At 43.3% G+C, this 22,187-nt stretch overlaps 1 protein-coding gene across 1 annotated transcript in view; it reads left to right on the top strand.

Annotated features, from left to right (window-relative positions):
• The window catches only part of TCF4 (transcription factor 4), a 377,007-nt gene that overhangs the window by 186,575 nt on the left and 168,245 nt on the right, over nucleotides 1-22,187 (top strand). Inside the window, exon 5 of the mRNA XM_068993643.1 lies at nucleotides 2,779-2,843. Coding sequence (XP_068849744.1) covers nucleotides 2,779-2,843 — 65 coding nt within the window. The remainder of the gene's footprint in view (nucleotides 1-2,778; nucleotides 2,844-22,187) is intronic.

Here is a 22,187-nt window from a genome sequence, read left to right as displayed (position 1 = left end):
CAGGATCTCTGGAGCGATCTATTTGATGGTAAAAGTGGATGTCACAGATGAAATCTTTACAAGGAATATAATCCTAAAAAAAGGGGGGAGGAAAGAAGTGCACCTCCCAGCCTCCTGCTGGCTGCGCTGCCTCTTCGGTACCTCACAGACTTCGACAGGGTCCTGGACGGGTGCCCACTGATGTCATGGAAACACTCGAATTACTGAGAATGATTCATGTCTATGCTGGTCTCTTGTCCTCCCCCACACAGACAGGAGTAAATTTTTAACCCTGACAACTTGTAATTTGCAGTGGGTTTATTTTTGTATCTGGATAAATATTTTTTAACAAGCAAAATTAAGATTAAGCAGTCTGTATCTGATATGATAGTAAAGAATGTTGGGTCCGTGTAGCCAAGAGCACTTTGGGGACTCTGCGCCGCCTGCATCCCTGCTCGGCTCTTCCCCTCCTCTGCTCTCTGCCCACCCCTGTGCTTTCCAGTCCGCTCTCCTCCCTTCATTTTCCTCTTTTCCTCTCTCTTCTCTCCCCTGTTTATTTATTCACATTCTCTTTCTCGCTCACATCCTTACTATTTGCATGGACCCCCTCTCTACCTTTAAAAGAATGAAAGAAATGGACCTAACTTTATATGTGTGTGTGTGTGTGTATGTGTGTGTGTGTATATACGTACATACATACATACATACATACATATATATATGAACTGAGACAAGTTCTGGTAGGCAAATTCATCTCTCCAGGTCTATATGCAGGAGTCAGGTTGGGAAATAATGCCAGGTGGTGAAGTTCTGTAGGAGATAGCTTCAGTAACTCCTTCTAGAGAAAGAAATAGATCGCCTTTTTTCCTTCCCATTTCTGGAAGTCACCAGAACAGGACACTAGATACTCAGTTTCCTCGGAAGTCAGAGTAAATTCTTCCTTATCTGTGTCTCTTTCTGTCTCTCTGCTTGTCTGCATGTCTACCTACCTCTCTACTTGTCTTTCTAGTTGCTAAACAAGTGGATATTGTGTCAAAGGGAATCATGTCCTGGTTGTATTAAAGCTTTGTGGATGTGAGAGCTTAAGGAAGGACAGACATCATTTGATAACTCATAAAGATCGAGTTGGTATTTTTTCTGTTAGTAATATGTATAAAGAGAAGTTAAACACTATAAGTAGCTTCCATCTGACACAGAAGAATAAATAGGTCTTTATGACCATTTATACTTCTAAAATGGGCAAATGAATCTCTTCTTCAATGTAAAATCCTCATACAGTGAAAGTTATTCTCTTAGACCTCCCAGGATTGAATATGTGAGTTGGTGTCCTGTTTCATTGGACTGAAACTGATATGGTCATTGATTTTCTGCTTTGTACTGAATACCGCGCCAGAAGTTGGGTGGCGGGAGTGTGTCCCCAAGTTTGAGATACTGATGGGGAAGAGGGTTGATGTTAAGACTCAGGTTTGACTTCCTTCAAAAATCATCTTCTGTTTTATGTCTATAGTGACTCACATACAAGGTGAGCTTTTGACTAGTTTTAAGATTTATCAAAGGCAAATTCCTTGTGTGGTGTCAGAAAGGCATGCCCTCATAGCATTGTCATTGAACTCAAAGATTACAGTTGAACACTGCTGCTTGTAACGTTTATGTTAACTTGAGTCAAGGGGGAAAAACTTGGGTGTTGTGAACTCCGAAGGATCCATCCAGCCTCTCAAAATACTAGTTTTGAATTTTCCCATGGGAAGAAAGAATAGTATAGTCCTGGGTAAAGAGGACAATGTACCTTAAGCTCTAGTCTGAAGGGAAGAACACATCCTTCTGTCTTGGACAGGGTGGGGTTTGTGTTTTGGGCGGGACGAGCCCTTTTTATTGTCCTACTGTGGACTGTTCTCTTTAACAGTTCTTTGTGTGTCGCTAGGTATGTTCTACTGGTTGGATCTCTTGTAAGGTGTTTTCATTGTTTTCCTCCTGACAATTAAGGCTCAACATACTTTTTTAAAGAAACAAATGAGCTGCCTTGATTTTTACCCTTAGATATGGCTCTGTACATCTCTGTAGAGGAGTCTACAGATAAGAAACCAGAGTGTTAGAATCAGAACAAGACACTGATGTTCCGTTATCCCGTATTCTGCTGAGTCTACTGGTAGAACCTGAAGTTGGCCTCAGAGTGGGCCGTTTTTCAACAGTCCTCTTTCCCAAATGTAAATTCCATCATCATCTTGATCATGATGGTCTTTACTCCTGGGAAAGGGAGTTTAAATAAGAGAGAGAGAGAGAGAGAGAAAGAGAGAGAGAGGGGAAGAGAGACCCAGAATTGTGAATAGTTTCTTTGCTTTATTCACCATCTGGAGAGTCCTGATTGATTAGCTTTGGCCTCACCATTAAGTGTCAATGTTATCAATGGGAATGACTAGGCTAGGGTCATTACATAGATAATGTGCCTGCTGTGTAAATAAAAATGAAATTGTTTAAATTTTGTGAGCGAGAAAGAAAGTGAAAATAAGGAATGACAATTTGTTTGTTAGAGAAAGTGGAGGCCATTGGAATGACAGTTTTTGGAAGTGTGGAGCAGTTTGGCTAAGAATAGGAATGAAGGATATTTTTTTTCCAGTTTAGCATAGCCAGCGTGGGGAAGTGTTATTCTCTGCCTTGCTTGCATACATTGCCGGTAGTGCCTACTTTTCGTACGTAAACATCGGGGAAGAGAAGTGGATGTCTGTTACCTGAAGGAGATTTTTTTGTTTTTAAGGAAAAACACAATTTACACTTTTTTGTTGTTGTTGTTTCTCTTGGCAGGTAAAACAGAAAGGGGCTCCTACTCATCTTATGGGAGAGAATCGAATTTACAGGGTTGCCACCAGGTAAGTGAGAGTCTCTCTTTCGGGAAGGGTTGAGAGAATGAGCCTGGTGAATCAGTGTGTTTTGTAAATTAGGTGATGCATTTGAGGCTGGGGCAGTGAGGCACCAAAAATCTTCTGATGCCTGACTCTCTTACAAAGTAATGAAATAACACCGAGCACGGAAGTCATAAACACCTCATCGTATCAACACTGTATTCACTGGCTTGTTGTTATTTTTTTTCATCCATCAGCCGGTACCAGTGGCACTGTTTGCAAACCAGCGATGTCGGGGAAAGTGGTTCTATCAAAAGAGTTTATTTGCAATTAAGAACTTGAGAATTTCTTACACTGGAAATGCTTCGTGCAGCCATGTGTCAGATCCTAGGTTTTGGGTGGCTACTGCCCTAAATTATAGTTTTCATAGGGGCTGTAGGATGTTGTGTGAACACAGGGTTGTATTGAGGGATAAAAATGTCTGTGAAAATATGATTTGTTGTCCCTTTTTGTTTCTGAATTGTTTTTGGCTGAAAGTCAAGGCCAGCAGGCTAACAGCAAAGCCGTCTCAAGGGAGGCATGCGTGAGCTAGAAAAATAAGAGTACTTTAATTAAATAATAAAATGCCAGTGTCATGCAAAGGTATAGCGTGTGTGTGTCTCTGGGCTTTGTGCATTTGCATACGTTCAACTCTCCGGAGAAAGCCCAGATCTAAAAATACTATCCATAGCCAAAAGTGTAAGCTTTGTTTCAAGACAATTGAGTTTTTATAGACGCTTTCTTTTTAATTTCAGTATCAGTACTAATCACGTTTCATATCTTTTTCTTTTTTTTCTTGAAAGATTTAGACTTTCTTTTTCTAAGGGCATTGCTTTCTTACTTTGGAAAACTCTTGATAGAATTTAATGGTCCTCTTTCAGATTCAAAGCTTTCTAGCGTCACATTATTCACCCAAACAGAAATGTAGTTCTTTTTGTGCTGGGAGGGGAATGCTTGTTCTCCTGCACCCTCTCACCCTCCCGTTTTCTTTAATGATGGGGGAAGAAAAAATTCCATTTTGCTTTTTTTTTTTTTTTTAAACAACCTGTTTCATGGATCCTGGAAAATGTAAGCAGACAGTTTAGTCATTAAATAGAGCCTGCTTGAGGAGGTGGCCTTTAGGTATCCGTCATAGGTTCCGAAAGGTGGAATTCTGGTGGAGTCCTGTGTGGTTTTTTGTTTTTTGTTTTTTTTTTCCTTCTGGAGAGATTTGCATTTTTAAAGTTTACTTCTCTGGCCCAGCCACCCGTTCAGTCATACTCGGCATCTGAGAGGTTTGCTGTGATGAGGTGAACGGTGCTGGTTTAAGACCTCCCTGCTGCACACGCTGCAGAGTACAGTTGACGGCAGTTTGTTTGGAAAGAATTCTGCAGGAAAGAAATTTACAGCCATTCCAGCGCGACGGAAACATCTTTGGAATGTGAGTGCAAATGTGCCGGGGTAGATAGCTCGGGCAGAGAGCCTCGGAGCGCCGAGTCTCTGGTGTAAAGCTCTCAATTCCTGCAGAAGAGCCTGTTCCTGTGTATCTGGTTTCTGAGGGTCAAAGCAGAGGTCGTTTGAGTTTTGGGGCGAAGAAAGTTGACAACATCCTTCCTTTTCGCAGATGGTCATGGCAGAGGTCTCTGTTTTCGCCCGGCCTTTTTTTCTGGTCAACGAGAGAATAGACTTCCTCGCCCCTGTATCCTTTCTTCCTAATAGGAATTGGCGTGATTCCTCCCAGACACAAAGATTTCCTCTGCTGAGTAAGCGCGAGGCCCCTTAACTTGTGAAAGCGTCACTCAGCCCTCGTGAGTCTGTCAGTGTGTGTGTGCCGGGACACAGACCCTCCCTCGGTTTGTGGGCAATACTGCCCTCGGGTGCGACTGAAGTTCGTTTTTTTGGGCAAACGCAAGGTGAGAAGTGGAAAGGGGCAGAGGGTGGATCAGAGGTGGACAGACTGGCGTGTGATGGCTGAATGTCTGGCCTGGGGAATGCCTCCTTCTGAGACGTTCGTGTCCAGGAGAACCCTGTTGTATATAGGAGCGCGGCTGCATCCGCTTCTCCTAAAGAGAGTCTTCATAATCTAGCCATGGAGTGTGGAGATTTCTTTCATTCTGATTTCTGCTTCCTGGTTGTGAGTCTCGCAAGGACCGACTCTCTCTGCTCAGCTTGGGCTCAGCAGTGGCCATAAACGGTGGTGATCACTTAAGGAGAAAGCAAAAAGCACAATTTTGGAAATTCCCCAGTTGAGGAAATCGGGGTTGGAGAGGGAGAGGGGGGCATATTTATGAATTTCTGCTTTCGGTGAAATTTGAGAATAGAACAGACCCTAGTGTGTCTTCCGGTGAAAATGAGTTTCTCTTGAGCCGAATTGCTTTTTGAATGCCTGTTCTCCAACACCAGCTATGCAAACCCCAAAGAAAGGCAGACTCTCCATGTGTTGGGCTTCAAGTCTAAATAGCAGATCACAGCTGAAACGATTCCCCACTGTGTGGCAAGGTGAGTGACTCGTGGAGAGGGAGCTTGTTGTTTTCTCCTGCTTACTGCCTTAGAGAGGTGCTGGATGGAAATCCTTTAACTGATATGCCCCGAGGAGCTCCCCAAACTGCTCTGTCGTGTTGTAACCCTGCACCCTGTGGACTTACTGGAATAAGCACTGTTATAGATGAACATCCTTCTTCGGTTCTGGTAGCCTTTTGTTTTGTGCAGAGAAATAGCAGTGGTAAGCAACAGGTAGCCAACTACTGTCTTGGAGAAATAAATCATTATTATTTTGAGGTGTGTGTTGTCTCAGAATGCATCAGGTTAATATATACATACGTTTATGTATGTATATATGTATATATCCATTATGTGTCTCTTGAGGGTGTACCACTGACAGTGATAGACATGGGACTTTTAAAAAGTGGGTGTTTTACCCGAGACACAAAAGCTGGCAGGTTCTTTATTAGCGATTAAATTGTTTTCATTAAAAATAGTAGTGGGATAATATAAATTCATGAATGCATTTTCACTGAAAATGATCAGAAATGAAGTCGGTAACTTCTCAGCCTTTTGAAACTGTACAGAACATAAACCCATAGAAACCAAAGCGGCCAAACGGACTTTTTTTAGTTCTCACTAAATATGGCAAAACTAATTTCAATCAAATTGGGGTACGGAAATTACACCCAGGCTTAAAATGCTTTTGCCAAATTGCAACCTCATACTACTTTTTTTTTGAACTGAAAGAGAAAATGTAATTTAAAATGGAAAGTCTGACAGAAACGAAATGAGAGGAAGTAAAGTTGTTTGCAGGATAGTCTGATCTTCATGTGATAGCCTATAGCTAGTACCTAATGGACATCACTGTGCATGACGAAAGGAAAAAAATGTCATTTGCTTTTGGCTTCTCTTGCTGCTTTGAATAGGATGTTTGGTGATTGCAAACCTTTAAAAAAAAAAATCTTCCTGAGATCTTTTTTTTTAGTGAGGTGGTGATGTCAACACAAATACTTGTAATTAAGGCAGAGGTTATCCCCTTAAATGGAAGTTGAGCATTGATTATCAGGAAGTGTTTGTTTTGTCTTTCTAGTGTAAAGCGATGGTTTTATTATTAATATCTTCTGGGCAGTGGCGTGTGTGTGTGTGTGTGTGTGTGTGTGTGTGTGTGTGTGTGTGTGTGTGTGTGTGTGTGTGTGTAATATAAAGAAAGCTGGGCCCTATCTGAGACCAATTAATCTCACATCTTCTGAGCTGGGCCTTTGCGTTTCTGACAACTCCCCAGGTGATTCTAATGTGCAACTAACTTTGATGATTTCCTAGAATGTTCTGTAGGAATCTACCGTGTTTAAAAGATTTGTGTTCAAAATCTAGTCTAGCTGCTGACCCTAACAAAGCTTTTTGATTTCTTGCCTTAATTTGATTATTCAAGACATGGGACTATATTGCATATGTACTTTATTTAAAAGGCAGTGGAAATGAGGGGTATTCTGAACATGAGTCAGATGCCTTGAAATCTTCATACAAAATCCCACAACTGAATATGCGAGCCCCTATCTTGTTTTCTCTAGTGAAGTCCAAGGCTCTAACCTTATCCACATTCTTTTTCTTTCTCAGCAGGTAATCAAATAGCACTATGCTGATAAAGTTACTTGATGTTTAGTTCTTAAAACGGATGGGATTTAAGAATGAGGCCTAATCTCAGATCCTTTTGTTGAGTTCCAGAAACTTTGCAGGTGTAGAAGACATGAGTCTGCTCTGTATGCGATTTAGCTTGCTCGTAAAGAGTCGTTTTAGATTCACTGAACTTAAACATATATATTACACATTTAGGAATGGATTTTCTCATTTCAATTCTTTTTATTTTTGATACAGAAAGAATCACAGTAAAAATAGAAAGGATATACACAGAAAAGACATGAGATCCTTTGTCTCTTCTTATGAAAATGGCTGTTAGGTCTTGTGCAAGCAGAAATACATCTTGGTTTTTAACTTCACATTATGATTAAATGTTTGATGTAGCATACCCTCATCTGTACCTGGCTCTCTGCACCCTTCCTAGGAATCTCTTTCATCCATGCACTGTCTTGGTGCTCAACTTTGCCTTCATGGTGCTTTTCGAGTGTGCCATTATTGATGTTTGTGGAATGGTGGTTTCCACCAGATTCTGTAAACTCCTGAAGTCAGGGGCCAGGTTGGCTCCATCTGGGCCCGTGTGAACTCTGTATCTGGCATGGTGGGGATTGTTATGGCCTGGGGCTTATTTCCCCGGCATCACTTTTGGGATCATTTTGAGACGGTGAAGTCTGAATAGTCCTGTGTGAGAGCCATATAGTGAACAGCGTTTTCCTGCTTCGGAAAACCAGAAAATCATACCCTCTCAAAGAAGATATGGGGCTCTTTAGGGAACCCTTTCTTCGACCGTGCTGTGCAGACTCTGGAATGACATAGAGGGTCAGATCCTGCAGAGTCACTTGTCACTCATTTTCCTGGCCTGAGTCCTAGCCGGGTGGCCTCGTCATTCCAGGTCTGAAGGTTCCCCAGGGAGGGGATTGGAGATGTTCTCTGTTTCCGGTGTAGGTGTTGTTGGAACCAAAGGTCAGACTCCAGGCCCATCCTTTTTGAATGTGCCAGTGTGGGTGGTGGGATAGAACATTGAAGCCCACCACGGTGTCAGATGTCTCGGGCGCCAGGTCTGCAGGGTGGTGCCATCTCCACTCTGTGCCTAGCACTGGTTTTCGGGCTGCGTTTCCTTTGTCTGGGGGGCACTGCTGTGGGCATACCCCTCTCCCAACCGCCGTCCAGCATGCACCAGAAGGGAGAATGGAGCTATTTTTTCATTGCGTTGGTTAACAAATATTTATTGGCCTTCAAGTGAAGTGGTCGGTACAAAGGAGAAAAACAAAGGGAAGCTCTTGTATACCCTACTTTCAATCCCTACCAGCAGCTTTCTGGATATTAAGGGGAAGACTCAAACACCATTCATTGAATTTACAAAATTTTCTTTAATCCTACATAGTGTAAATTTTCAAATTCTCAGAAGAGTTGGAAAAATCAAACAATGAAAAGTATCTGTTTTGTTTGCTTTGTGCGCGTATGTATATATGCATGTATTTTTCAGGGCACCGTTTTTAAGTGGCAGATCTCATAAGATTTCACCCTTAGGTTTTTCATCATGTGTGTCTGAAAATTAAGAACACTCAAATAGTGTTATCACCTCTAAAGATACTAACCAGAGTTTCCTAATCTAATTCCCAATCCTGATTCCAATTTCTTGCATTGTCCCCATGAAAACGTCTTTATTATCTCTTTTCCCCTCCAGCCGCCCCGACACTGTGTTTATGCATGATATTTTGGTTTGTGTCTCTTTAGAATTTCTAATAAACTAGAGCAGTTCCTGTAATTTTGAGAAAAGTGATATTTACCTTAAAGACAGCAGGCTGGTGGACTTGAAAAATACGTCCCCTTCTTGAACTGTTGGGTTATTTCTTTGTGATGCTGTTTGTTACTGTATTACTCGTCTTGCTTGCAGATTGAAAGTTAGGCTGAAAGGCTGTTTCAGATGGAAATTAAACATTTTGGCCTGGAATATCTCATAGATTATGTGCTTTATGCTGTGTTTTATCTGGAGGCATGTAATGTCAAGATGTGTTGCTGTTGTTGACACTAACATTACCAACTTGGTAGAATTAGAGACCCCCAGATCTGTCCATTGTAAAGAAACCTTTCCCCCTCTGTAATTAGTAAACAATCTTTGTGTTGATTTTTTTAGCACTGGGCATAGATCCCCGTGCCCGTGTTCCCTAACAGTCTTTGACCTGATGGTTTTAGCATGTATAGAGGATACTTGCCTGAATCAGAGGGTTTTGAACTAGTGATTAAAAAAAAAAAAAAAAAAGCTCCATCATCTCTTCTGTGTTGATAGCCGACAGTGAAAGAGATTTCTTTCATTGTTGGTGCAGTGCTGTCCGCTTCAGTGTTCATGCATGTGCCAATATAATGTTAATAATCCTTGTATTAAATATGGTTCCTTACCTGGGGGAGGCTGGCAGTACTAAAGCATCCTTCAAATTTCTTAAGATATTTTGATAAGAAAAATAGGTTATGCTCTAAGCTAATGGTCAGAAATGCTTCAATTGCAGAAGGGAAGACATAATTATAGGCTGCATTTCCTTACACATAAACTCTAGTATACTTTTGCTATAATTTGGAACCTAGTGACAATCTCTGTACTCCCAGCTATTAATCTTGCCATAAGCACCATTGTTTCTCTGAAATTCTCAGATTGCTCCTCTACATTGTGGTAATTGTCCTTAAAGCTCTCACAGGGTCGACCATCAGTGGCTGACCAACTGAGTCAGGTGGGTTACTGTGATGCCAGTTAAGTTGCTCTGTCAAGGATCACTGAGATAGTGAATCCGTGTATCCATTCACAACCCAGACCTGGCTGATGAATGAAAGTCAAAGTGAGTGAATTTCTAAATGTTAGTTTGGGCGCATTCTAGAGGAAGCTGGCAGGACTAATATTAGGTGCCAGTATAAGTTCCCAGGCTGATTTAATAGTTGATAATTAAGAAAATGGTGCTCAGAGAGCTAGAGCAAGCAGACCAAAGAGTCCCCCCAACTAAGTGTGAGAGCCAGGCTTTGGACCCTGAAATGCCTGGTTTCAAAGCTAGTGCTTTTCTAAGTTGGGTTCCCTGCTGCCGAACTCATGGTGAGGTTTTTAGACTCAGTAATGGGTCTGTACAAGAGCCCACTGGCAAACCACTTTCAGTAGAGAGTGGAGAATCTGCATCTAATATGCTGCCCAGAATGGAGGGTCTTCTCAGGGTGAGCTGGAGCCATAGTGGGGGGGAAAGCAGAGAGGAAGGCAGGGCTCCTCGCGGCCCAACCTTTAAAAAGAAAAAAAGAAAAATATACCACATGTGACTGTATAGATAATCTATCCTGTGAAAGTGAAAGTGAAGTTGCTCAGTGTCCGACTCTTTGCGACCCGTGGACTGTAGCCCACCAAGCTCCTCCATCCATGGGGTTCTCCAGGCAAGAATACTGGAGTGGGGTGCCATTTCCTTCTCCAGTCTATTCTGTAATGTCCTCAAAATTAGCATGTGCAATTTCATTGAAACCAGTGAAGATTTCCTGTGACAAGGCTGGGGTAGAATATGCCAATTCACATTTTAGCAACAGCATGAACACTTTCTTAAAAATGTATGGATTATCTTTGGGCCTTCCTTTCTGTGCAGTGCAGGCAGAATATGGTGTGCTATTTCACAAATTTGGATTCTTCGTAGATCAAGTTATTCTTCCCCCAATACAAGAACTATATAGAGTGAAATCTGGGAGCAATACCTTTTTCAGGCTCCTAAATGTGACCTAGTAATTTTTTTTTTTTTTGATTGTGGCATTCAACTCACTTGTGCAATATATAAAATGACAAATATGTGTTAGAAATACACACAAGTTGTATAGACAGTTCAGGACAACTAGTGCATGAAAACCATTGAAATTGCTTCAAGGTGGTTTATAAGACACCAAAAACATGAAGTCCTTCTATCCTAAATGAAACTTCACCAAATGAATTTCTCTTTTCTCATGAAAAGTATTTGGGGGGTTTTAATAACCTCTAGTAAGTAGGACTATAATTCATCTAACTTTTGATACATAAAAAAGAGAGGGGATATCAATTAATGACTAAAAAATTAACTTAATTGTTTTTAAATAATTGTTAAAATTTGTTGTTGAAATATCTTCCCTGGTGGCTCAGATGGTAAAGCGTCTGCCTACAATGAGGGAGACCCGAGTTCAATCCCTGGGTTGGGAAGATCCTCTCCAGAAGGAAATGGCAACCCACTCCAGTACTCTTGCCTGGAAAATCCCATGGACGAAGGAACGTGTTGAAATATACCTGCCCATCCTATAGAAATCACTGTAGCCCTCTGGCTTCTTTCTGTAAAAAAGACAGTAGACTCACAATTCAGCATCAGAGGAATTTTTCAATATGGAATGGGAGAACCGTTTATTCCTTTCTGTGTGGTATTTCTTGAAATGGTTTCATCACTAGGAAATTTTCCTGAAACTCTTAAAACTAAAACCCCAAGTTAAAATAGTGAGAACACTGTAAGTTACCAGCAAAACCCCATAATCTTTTTAGAAGTAATTATTTAAGAAAGAAACAGGTAATGAGTCTGCTGCTGTGCCTGATGGTGGTGACTTGCTTAGAATTGAAGAACCCCGTTCTTTGAAAAATTGTGTGTGTGTGTTTTCTTTGTTCGTTGTTTAGTCGCTAAGTCGTGTCCAACTCTCTGCAACCCCATGGACTTGGGCTACAGCCCAGCCAGGCTCTGATGTCCATGGAATTTGCAGGCAAGAATACTGGGGTGGGTTACCATTTCCTTCTCTTTGTTTATATGGGTTTCTTTACAGACACTTTCACTCACAGATAAACAAAACTGAGCTTCCTAAAGCAAATACCTATAATGTTAACTGTGTTATTTTTATCTAACAGAAGTAGTTTCTTTCGAGAAGAAAACTGACATGGGTACATAGTTGTATTTGATTTAGCATTCCTAATACACAAATATTTTTTTACAGTTAAAATCTGGTGGGATAGCATCTTTAGACTGGCCCTTCTCTAGATTTTGTTGGCTAGAATATATTATCACTGTTATATTATTATGGTACTTAAGGAAATCTGTATAACCCTTGATTCCATTAACCTGTCTTTTTGAAAGACCTCTTTGGTAAAGGCTTTCTATGATGCTTTAAAAAAATACCAACTATGTCTTATTTTTAACCCACCTCAAAGTCACGTTTACATGAATTTGGGATGACGATTCAGTGATATGAAAGCGATTAAGGAAGAACATCCCTAAGATTTTTCAAGCAGTGATCATTCTGCAGAGCTCTAGATGTGGGGGTCTCTGTGGGTCGGGGTTTTACCCGTGCATGCACACAAAATAATCCGAGCTCATTTGTACCATGGTAATGAACAGCAGGGCACTGAATCTTTTCCGTTTTATTGGTATTATATACAGTAAGTTATTAAATTTCATCTCTGTAGTACACCTGCAGTGAAATAACAGAACATTGCTGCACTTAAGGAACATGTGTGTGGTACAGTGCCCTCCCCCATCATTTCACTGCCCCCCCCAAAACAGCTGCTTACAGATTTCAAGATCCATTGTGTATATTCCCTTGAGCCCACCTCTAATAATCGAGACACATCTGCCATTGCAGTATTATAGGCATATGTAGTTTTATTGAAAACTATACCTGTAAAAAAATTAAATAACTCCTACCTCAATTAAATTGGCAAGATACCTTTTGCAAAGATCATATTGCAGACCTCTTGAGACCCAGTGAGTTCATTTTATTCTTATATTACAAATCACTAAATTTGTTATTTTTATTTCGCTAAGTAGCTAACTTTTCTCATACTCTGTTGGTAAGTCACTTTCATTTTTTCTTAGTTTTGTTTCCCTTCTCCCCTCATCTTTACACACACACACACATACACATATAAAAGCTTACAGGAAGGAAACATTGAGTCTGGCTACCACCAACACAGGATAAATAAGTCAAAAGGAAAGGACCCTAAAATATACCTCTAATTCTGAAGTGCTTATCAAATAGAAATAAAGGTTATAAAATCAGGATAAAATTCTTAAGTCATCTTATGCTTTGATAGAGTTTTATAAGCCTCTCTGATATCCATTTGATTATCCTAATAGAATAGGAAATAATGTGAAGAGGGAATCAGTTAGTAGGTGATACAAAACTTATGTAGGTGGATTCCTATTGGATTAAATTGCTTACCTTAGCATTAATATTTTGTTGAAGATTGCATCAGTATGGATGCCTATAAAATAATTTTTATTCAAACAGAAGTATTAGTAAATTATTCAGTGAAACCAACTAAGCATAACTTTCTTCTCACTTGAGGTGTATGGGGGTCAATGTATATATATTGTATGGTTCCATAATAGTGAATATGAATAGTTATTCATTTTGAGTTAATTGTGCCACTCTTACAGCCATGTAAGATTAGCCAAGAAGAAGCGTTTGTAATTTGTTTCATATTATAATGGAAAAGTCTAAAGATAAGATGCCAGCTATATAAATAGAAAGAAAACTATATACCTTTTTGAGATAACATGAAGGTGACTTGACATAGTGTTATAGAAAGAATATTTTGTGTTCTTCAGAAGGACTGTATATGAAATGGACAGACGGACTAAGAGATGGGTCCCTGACCCAAAGTGAATGTAGACTTAGAGAGTTGGAAGGTGGATGTTTTCACAGGAGGAAGTCACAAATAAATGTCAGTGACAGTTGCCATAGAGAAGATAGGAAATGAGATCGCATTACTGATCACCAGTTTGGTTTAAAAATAGTTGGATGTTTCAATGATGAATTTTCTTTTTTTGATGAGAATATTGGTTAAGACCTTATGGTCATTTGGTTTCACTTGGGGTTGCCTGGATCTGTGAGATTTTGCTCTGTCTGTGATCAACCAGGAGATTTCCTGCCCCTCTTATGGTTCACATTCAAAGACTTGTGGCAGTACCAGCCTGAGTCCTAGAGTCATTGCCCAGAGTTAAGATCTAAAACTACAGGAGAATCAGAATTCAAGATCTTACAAGTATTTCAGCTCTTAAGTGTTTTTAGTAGAAAGTTCGTTATAAAATTCTAAGCAAATTTTTTGCCCAAAGCTCATGCATAAGTTGGAGAACACAGCTTCACTCAGGCTGTACCACTTCTTTGAAGTCCCCGTCAGCTGAACTTTCCTCCTTGGATGTGATTCACTCCTGTGGAAAGATCCATTACCGGTACTTTAACTGTGAAGTCTGTCTGTCACTCTGAGCTCTGCAATTCAGAACTGTCATGTGTAGTGTGACTGATACAACAGGACATCAGCAGGGGTAAAAGATTTGCTGTGGACGGTGACATGTGGCAAAGAGCAGTGTCGACAGCCACTACTCCTGTGACATCGTCCCTCAAGGAGTCGGTCTGCATCTCTGCCGTTTACCTGTCCCAGCCCAACAGGAGGCACTAATACGGACCAGTTTCTCTCAGGCCTACTCCCACTTTTACTACCAAGTAAGGTTTGCTTGAATGTGTTTTCAGAGTGCAAACCTTGGGTGCCGTTTTGTCAACGAAACGAGTATTTTAATGTTGGCATTTTGGATGTGAGGGAAGGGGTTACCCTTTGATTTATTTCTAGGAGAACTTCCCTTTTTGTTCCCTTTTGCAGAAAACACATCCGTCTTATCATTCTCAAACTTCACACTGTCTCCATTTCATAGTTATAGTTAGTCATTCGGTCGTATCCAACTCTTTGTGACTCCATGAACTGTATGTAGCCCGCCAGGTTCCTCTGTCCATGGGATTTTCCAGGCAAGGATACTGGAGTGGGTCGCCATCTCCTTCTCCAGGGGATCTTCCCAACCCAGGGATGGAACCCAGGTCCCCTGCATTGCAGGCAGATTCTTTACTGTTCTAGCCAGTAGGGAAGCCATTTCATACTTGATTACAAAGCATATTTATATTTCATTATATCCTAGGTAGCTGTACTACCCCCTCATGTTTCGTAGCGTGACTTCAGAGCTACTCACAGACACCAGGATTGGAGGCTCCTGTGGAATTTCATCCAGAATGTCTCCCTTAGTTACCTGGTTGCAAATAATTTTATCAGTGCTCTAGATTATTTGTACACACTGTTCTAGAAATAGAACACAGACATCCCAGGTCAGCGCTGGACAGTCAGCCAGCAAGTGGAGCACACGAGAACATCCAACAATAGTTACTCCACCACCCCTTCATTTGGGTGTTTAATAAATATTTTGTGTAATAACACCATATCCCCTGCCCCCCCAAGATCACGTTATCACTGTACTTGGTAGAGGGTTTGAACTAAAAACAGTTTAGTTACCTAACGTGAGGCTCTAACTTACGTTTTTGTGTTGATATTCTCACACCTGTTGAGATATATTTTTCAAGGGGCTAGAGTAAAATTTGGCCATTACTGATGAGATAATTCACCTCAGGTATTGTACTTTTGACCGTGGATTTCATTGGTTGACCTTCCTCTCGGGGTTAGTCTTTCCATCTGTGTCTGTTGGCTTGGCGACTGACTGCTCCCCAGTCACCCTCCTAGACTGCCTCCTTCATCCCCATAAACCCTCAGTTCTCAGATGTGATCGATTCTGCTTCCTGTACACTGAGCCCGCATCCCAGGCACCACCCCTCCATTTCCCTCCATCCCCACCTTCTCCTTTTCACAAGACTGCTGGAGTGGTTGTCTCCAAAAGTCCCCGAGGCAGTTAGTTACACCCTGGCCCAGCACCCGCCGTGCTTCGGGGAGCCAGCCTTAGCACGACGCGTGGGCTCTGGAGAGCCTGGCCCCGGCCTCGGCCTTCAGCTTTGTCTTTCCCTCTCCCCACTGCTCCCTGGTGTCCCAGCCACACTGAGCTGCTCCGGGTTCCCTTGAGGGCTCGTCGATGGTTCTCCCTGGCTTCACAAGGGCCTTTCCATTGGCCTGGGACATCTTCATCTTGCCCCTCTTTCCCCTTGCCTTATGCTCCTTCACCGGATGACTCTCACTTTCTGTCCAAGGCCCCGCTTATTCACGGTTCCCTCCGGGGCCCTCGTGTTAGACTCAGGCCGGAACGAGGTGGCTCTCTCTGGGCCCAGGTAGCTTCTGACGCACTGCGCTCTGCCAAGCCAGAGTTGTCACGCTCTCTGCAGCCAGAGAGGACCGAGGACTGGGCCTGTCACCCTCCCCAGTGCCTAACAGGGGACACGAGTGAGTGCTCCGGAGTCAGTGGATGGGTGGGTCAATGGGTAAACGAACCAACTGCAATAACGAGTTATGTAACTTATGATGCCAGTGAGGGAAGATCTGTTTTTAATCTCCATTTTATTGATAATAAAGCGGAGACTCACAGCCTTTCTGTCACTGTGAACGGTAAGTGGCAGAGAGGGGACTAGGGACATGGTTCTTTGACTCCAGACTTGTCATTTTCCCTACTGCTTCCTCATCCGGTTGTTGAAGCTTTTTGTGATAGCCATTAGTCCAGTCTCCTCGTAGCTGGTTCTGGCTCTCTTCTCACTGTTAACTTACGTATCGTTTAGCTTACTGCACTGGGACCACAATTAGTAGGGAAGACTGCATTAAAAAAAAAGTCTTTTGACCATGCTGTACGACATATGGGATGTTAGTGCCTGTGGCTCAGTCAGTCAAGAATCTGCCTGCAATGCGGGACACCTGAGTTTGATCCCTGGGTTGAGAAGATCCCCTGAAGGAGGGCATGGCAACCCACTCCAGTATTCTTGTCTGGAGAATCCCATGGACAGAGGAGCCTGGCGAGCTGCAGTCTGTGGGGTTGCAAAGTGTCAGACACGACTGAGTGACTAAGCACAGCAGTCACTAAGGAAGGCAGTTCCCTGACCAGGGATTGAACCTGTGACTGCTGCATTGGCAACGTGGAGTCTTAACCACTGGGCTGCCAGGGAAATCCCAAGATTGCATTTCTAAAGACGGTATGATGGAGCCTGTGATCTGTATGATCGAGATCGCTGTCTTTAGAGGGTCAAGAAAGAATATCTTGACTGCGTATTTCCTGCATCATCTGTTGCCTGCCAGCCCCTGCACCTCTCCTCCACTGCCGAGAGGACCATGGCCACGTCGTAAAGAACCGTGGTCTGGCTGAGACCGGACAGGCCCTGAAGCCCAGGGGTGAATGTAATACCAGCTGTGTTTCTGTCGGTCAGGTTTCCTCCTCCTTCACTCTTCCTGGTCCATCTTGCTTGATGGGGCGGGGGTGGGGGTGTTGGAACAGGGAAGATGGGACTGAGTTGAGCAGTCATGACTGGCTGCTCTGCTTCCTGCATGGGATTCTGTTCCTCATAAACTCAGTACAGGATATGAAAAAAAATGACGGTATGAGTTTTATCTCTGTGTCTAATTTTGAAATGCAGAAGGATGGTATGTTAAAGTATCCAGATGTCACCTGGTTGCCCAATGCCGCTTAGTAGGACATGAGAAACTAAAGCTCAGAGATGTTAAGAGACTTGTCAGGATCATACAGCAGCCCCTGTCTGTGTGAGCCTCTGCACAGCAGTTAACATGCCAGTGGTGTGTAACACTGACATTTTCTTAATACTTGATGTCTTTGTAGCCTCTTTCTTCCAAAGGCCACAGGGCTGCCCTGGACCCTGATGTAATAGCCAGGAGTAGCCGGAAATACATCCTGAAGAAATTTCTAGAGGAGTGTCCCTTTGTTCAGCTACCACTGAATCGCATCGTCACGGAGCCAGAGGGTGTCATTTGCTTGTAAATACTGAGTTTTTGAAATGTCACTGTAACACTGGAAAAATGTTGTCTCAGAAGGTTGCCAGAGTGACAGAGTCCCGACATTGTAAATACCAGCCAACACAAGTGCTTGTAAATGACAGGAATGAAATATACTTGACTAAATCCATAATAATCACTGATAACACTGTTTACCCTCAGTGACCAGGAGCTGTGAACTTGGATAAAAAGCACATGTGGGCAGATATCATTCATGTGTCAGAGCCTCTAGCCATTCCAGCATGTTTTGATGGAAAAGCTCCCTAAATATGTAAAAGCTTTGCAGTAACTAAGAAGCAAGTGTGCAAGACAGGGCGTCTGGCAGCCCTAATGTAACGGGAGAGAGGCTTTCCTATCTTCAGCAACCCAGGGGGTTGATAAGACGGCCGTTGTTCTGGTCAGAACCAAACCGTGAGCCCAGCTGAGTGGGACAGTCACTGCTCTTATTTTCAATGGATGTGGTTCCTGGAAGGTCCATCTGCCGTAAGCAAGAGCTTACATACACACCGTGTTCTCTCGAGAGAAAGAAGATGCAGAATGAACTTAGAGATTAAAAGCCTCAGAGCAGCACAGGCAGGATTCCAGGAAAGCCTGAACTGGACTTGGCGCTTGAGAGGGACAGTGAGGCTGTCCAACCTCCTTGCCGTCCTAATAACTCTAGAGCCTGGGCTCGTCCTTAATAATAACTTCCCTTGGGGGAAATGAATGCCTTCTTCCCTCTTCTGCTGTAACATAAAAATGGTGCCTGGGTATCAGAGGCTCCAGGAGGAGATGTCTAAGGTGGCAAGCCCATGTTCCTCTGGGAGGTGGCTGCTTTTGCTGTTCCGGGCATCCCCACTGGTCCCCATCTCCCCAGGGAACAGTGGAGACTGCACGACAGAGGGCTGGACCCTCCCAGTATTTCAATTGGCAAAAGAGCTCTAGCTGGTAAAAGAGACAAGGGCTTGGCGTGGTCCCAGAGGCCCCTCCCATCACTGCTCTCATGGGCACCAGGAAGAGCGGTGTTCGCCGGGAATGACTGCCTTGGTTTTCATATGTATGCAAATACTTTTTCTTTTGCCCAACATACTCCTACATTGTAGGATTCCTTTTTCATAGTAAGCATCACTTTCTTAACTAAAGATAAAAAGCTAAATTCAATATTAGAAATACTCAGTGCTGATGAAAGTTGGGCAAAACTACAACATTGTATATCACAAATTGACATTTGACCCAGACGCTGGTTCTGCTTCTTCACTATTTATGCTTATTTATGAAAGGGAAAGGCTTTCTATCGGAAGGTGCCAATATTGGTATTAGCTGGAATAGCGGTGAAGAGTTTATAAGTGATCTGCATGTTTAAGCCTGTGTGATGTTGGTGCATTTTGGTGTCCTTGAGTCAGGTCTATGTGGATAAGACAGCTTCCAAAGAGCATGGGCAGTGGAAGGAGCTGGAGTGTCCCATGCCCTTGGAACTCAGTGACTGGCTGACATCCTGGTGACATGGTCCCTCAACCCTGCCATGGGGATCCCCTGGGTGGGGGAACCCACTGTGCTTCTTCAGCTACCTGGCAGCTGGCGGGAGGCAGGGCCTGCTGGTTTGGCTGATAAACCGTAGGTGTTGGTGTGGGAGAGACGGTGGCCAGTCTCAGACTCTGTCCTGGCTCTGTTCCTGCTTGTTGGTCACGATTGCAGATGGAGGTTGAATAGCTTCTCACATCTCTCTCAAAGAAAGACTGCTTTGTCTTCCAGAGATGAGGCAGTGGCCATGAGGATATTCCGCAGTGGAGCCGCCCTGTGGTGATGGAGTGATAGTTGTCATCCTGTCCAGGCTTTGACAACTGTAGGGACCCTCCCGAGCTCTCAGAGCTGGAGCAGACCTGGGACAGCCTTGAGCTCGGACTTTTCTCTGATTCTCAAAAGACAAAGGACACGTGTCCCCAGTATCTCCTCTCGCCACTTCTCCTTTTCACTCTTCAATGATCTCTTAAAAATGATCTTATAAAAACCTTTGGGGCTGTATTTTCGGCCCAGCAGGTGGATCAGTCTCTTGGTTGGGGGAGCTGAATAAGAGTCAGAATGAAAGTGGTCAGGGCAGAGAGCGACTGTGGAAGAGCTCTGCTGCCTGAGTGGCCACTCCAGTGAGTTTGTATTTTGTTAAACTCGCCTTTCTCTAAGCCAGACTTCTGCTGTTTCGACTTCGGTGCTGCAGGTGGACAGCCACAGATTTGACGCTGTATCCGCTTTGGCTGTCTCCCCTTGTTTTTCTTCCTGATTCGCTGCTTCCAAACAGCTGTTCTTTTAGAAACGAAAGAGAAGTGAAAGAGGTGGGGAGCGGCGGAGGAAGATGGAGAGAGATGGAAAGAGAGAGGGAGAATGGGAGAGGCGTTTCCCCCATTGATGGTTTAAAATATCTGCCAGGCCCATCAGGTAGCTCCTTCGTGAATTTAGCATTTATTTATGAGTTTAGAGGGACTGGCTTCTTGTTGTTTAGTCGCTCAGTCATGTCCGTCTCTTTTATGACCTCATGGACTGTAGCCCGCCAGGTTCCTCTGTCCATGAGATTTCCCCAGCAGGAATCCTGGAGTGGGTTGCTATTTCCTTCTCCAGGGGAATCTTCTCAACTCAGGGGCGGAACCCACATCTCCTGCACTGGCCAGGAGTATTCTTTACCCTTGAACCACCAGGGAAAGCCATCTTTGAGCTTAGGAGTTCACTAATTAAGAAAATCAGTGGAAGCTTTGAGGAGCTCACTTTCCCACTCTGCGGGTCCCCTGAGTCTCTCCCTTCAGCGCTGCTTTCCCCAGGCACTCCACCCCTACTCCCGCTTCTAATATTTAAGTATTTGTGAAAGCTCAGAATTTGAGCCTCCTCTACCAGGATCTAGCCCCAAATTGCCCCCTGGTGGCTGGAGGGGCAAACGACAAGATGGAGCGTGGGGAAGAGGCCACGCGGATCCTCTTGTCTCTTGCCTGGTTACCTGCGATGGTATCTCTGTATCTGTGTCAATATGAGCCTGACCTGACTAGATAAGTCTGTCTCTCTGCTTTATTTTGGGTCATTCTGCTGCAGGGCTCCCTTTTCCTATTCTTGTTTCCCACTTTCTTTTGGTCTGATTTGTGTTTCTACACATGTTGTATTGACCAGAGCATTTCCAACCGTACTCAGCACACCCGAGTGGGAGAGTGAGAGAGACACACACGAAGAGACTGAGAACAGGATAGTTGAAGGCGGTCCATGCTGTCACCTCATGGCCGATCCGGGATTTTATAGGCAAGCTGGTTAGCCAAGCGCGTGTCACCTACGTGCCGCTCATCGGCCAGCTGAGAGCAAGCATGTCACCTCATTGACAGCTGTCTGTTGTCAGAGGGCCATCTTGTCTCCTTTTCATTTTGACTGAACACAGCAGAGACATCTGCAGAGGGCTGCAGCTCTGGCGGGGCGCCCTGCCTGCCAGCCCTCAGACTCAGGAAGCAGCATAATGGAAGAGCTCAGAAAGGAACATTAACCCATCGGCCATCTTGGTTTGGGATATTTTGGCCAACTATGTCTCTTGTTGAGGAGAGTACTCCATCTAAGGGTGAGAGAAACATGAGACCCAATGTCTTGATGAACTGGGCTGGTATTGTATCCAATGTCTTGGTAGTGATTGGCCCATGGGATTTCAGTTGATCTGAGTTTATAGGATAGGGTGGAAAACTCATTATCAGAGTTAAACCTTGTATTTCATAGTGAGGTTAGACAAAAGCAGAAGCATATCTTAATCCTAGGATCACAGCAGTAGTGTCTTCTTTGAAGGTCATAGTGGGACATTTGCCCTGTGTAACAACAGCAACGCCTGGAACATGTGTGGTTTGGGAGGAGGTGGTGTTCTTGTTCTTTTCCAGACAAACCTGACGCTGCCGTGTTTGGTGGAGATTCTGGAATCACCCTGAGATCATAGCCTCTCTATTTCATGGAATATAGACTGCCTCTTGAGGGCATTTCCTACCAAATTTAGCGATATCAAGCTGGACTTTTGAGATAGGGAAAGATTTTAAGTTATTATACACAGTTCAGCACAGGAGTTAGAATGGTTTATCCTTTGCCTTGTGGAAGTGTCTTCCCATGAAGCTCCTTTTTTGGCTGAGTCAGGCAGCATATGGGATCTTCGCTCCATGACCAGGGATTGAACCAGTGTCCCCTGCTTTGGAAGCGTGGAGTACTAACTGCTGGACCACCAGGGAAGTCCCCGTGAAGCTTTACTTGTTGGAGCATCTCTCAGGACTGGTACCACATGCAGGGCTTGGTTGGGCTTGAGTCACCCTGGGGTGCTTCCTGCATTCGGGAATGATTTAGTAGTGTCTTATGTTAAACAAGAGGAACATATTTCATTGCACTCATTTAAAAAATTTATTGAGAAAGGGACAGTATGAGGAAACATCGAATACATTGCTTTTACTCTTTTTCTTTCTTTTTTTTTTTTTTTTGTTGCTTTACACAGTTCCCCTCATTCATTATATGCAACATAACAAACCTTTGTCACTGAATCTGACTGAGAA

This window comes from Capricornis sumatraensis, chromosome 21 (assembly GCF_032405125.1).
Source record: "Capricornis sumatraensis isolate serow.1 chromosome 21, serow.2, whole genome shotgun sequence".
NCBI classification, from domain to species: domain Eukaryota; kingdom Metazoa; phylum Chordata; class Mammalia; order Artiodactyla; family Bovidae; genus Capricornis; species Capricornis sumatraensis.
The sequence above is the reverse complement of the archived record's forward strand: the minus strand, read 5'-3'. Positions and strand labels throughout refer to the sequence as shown.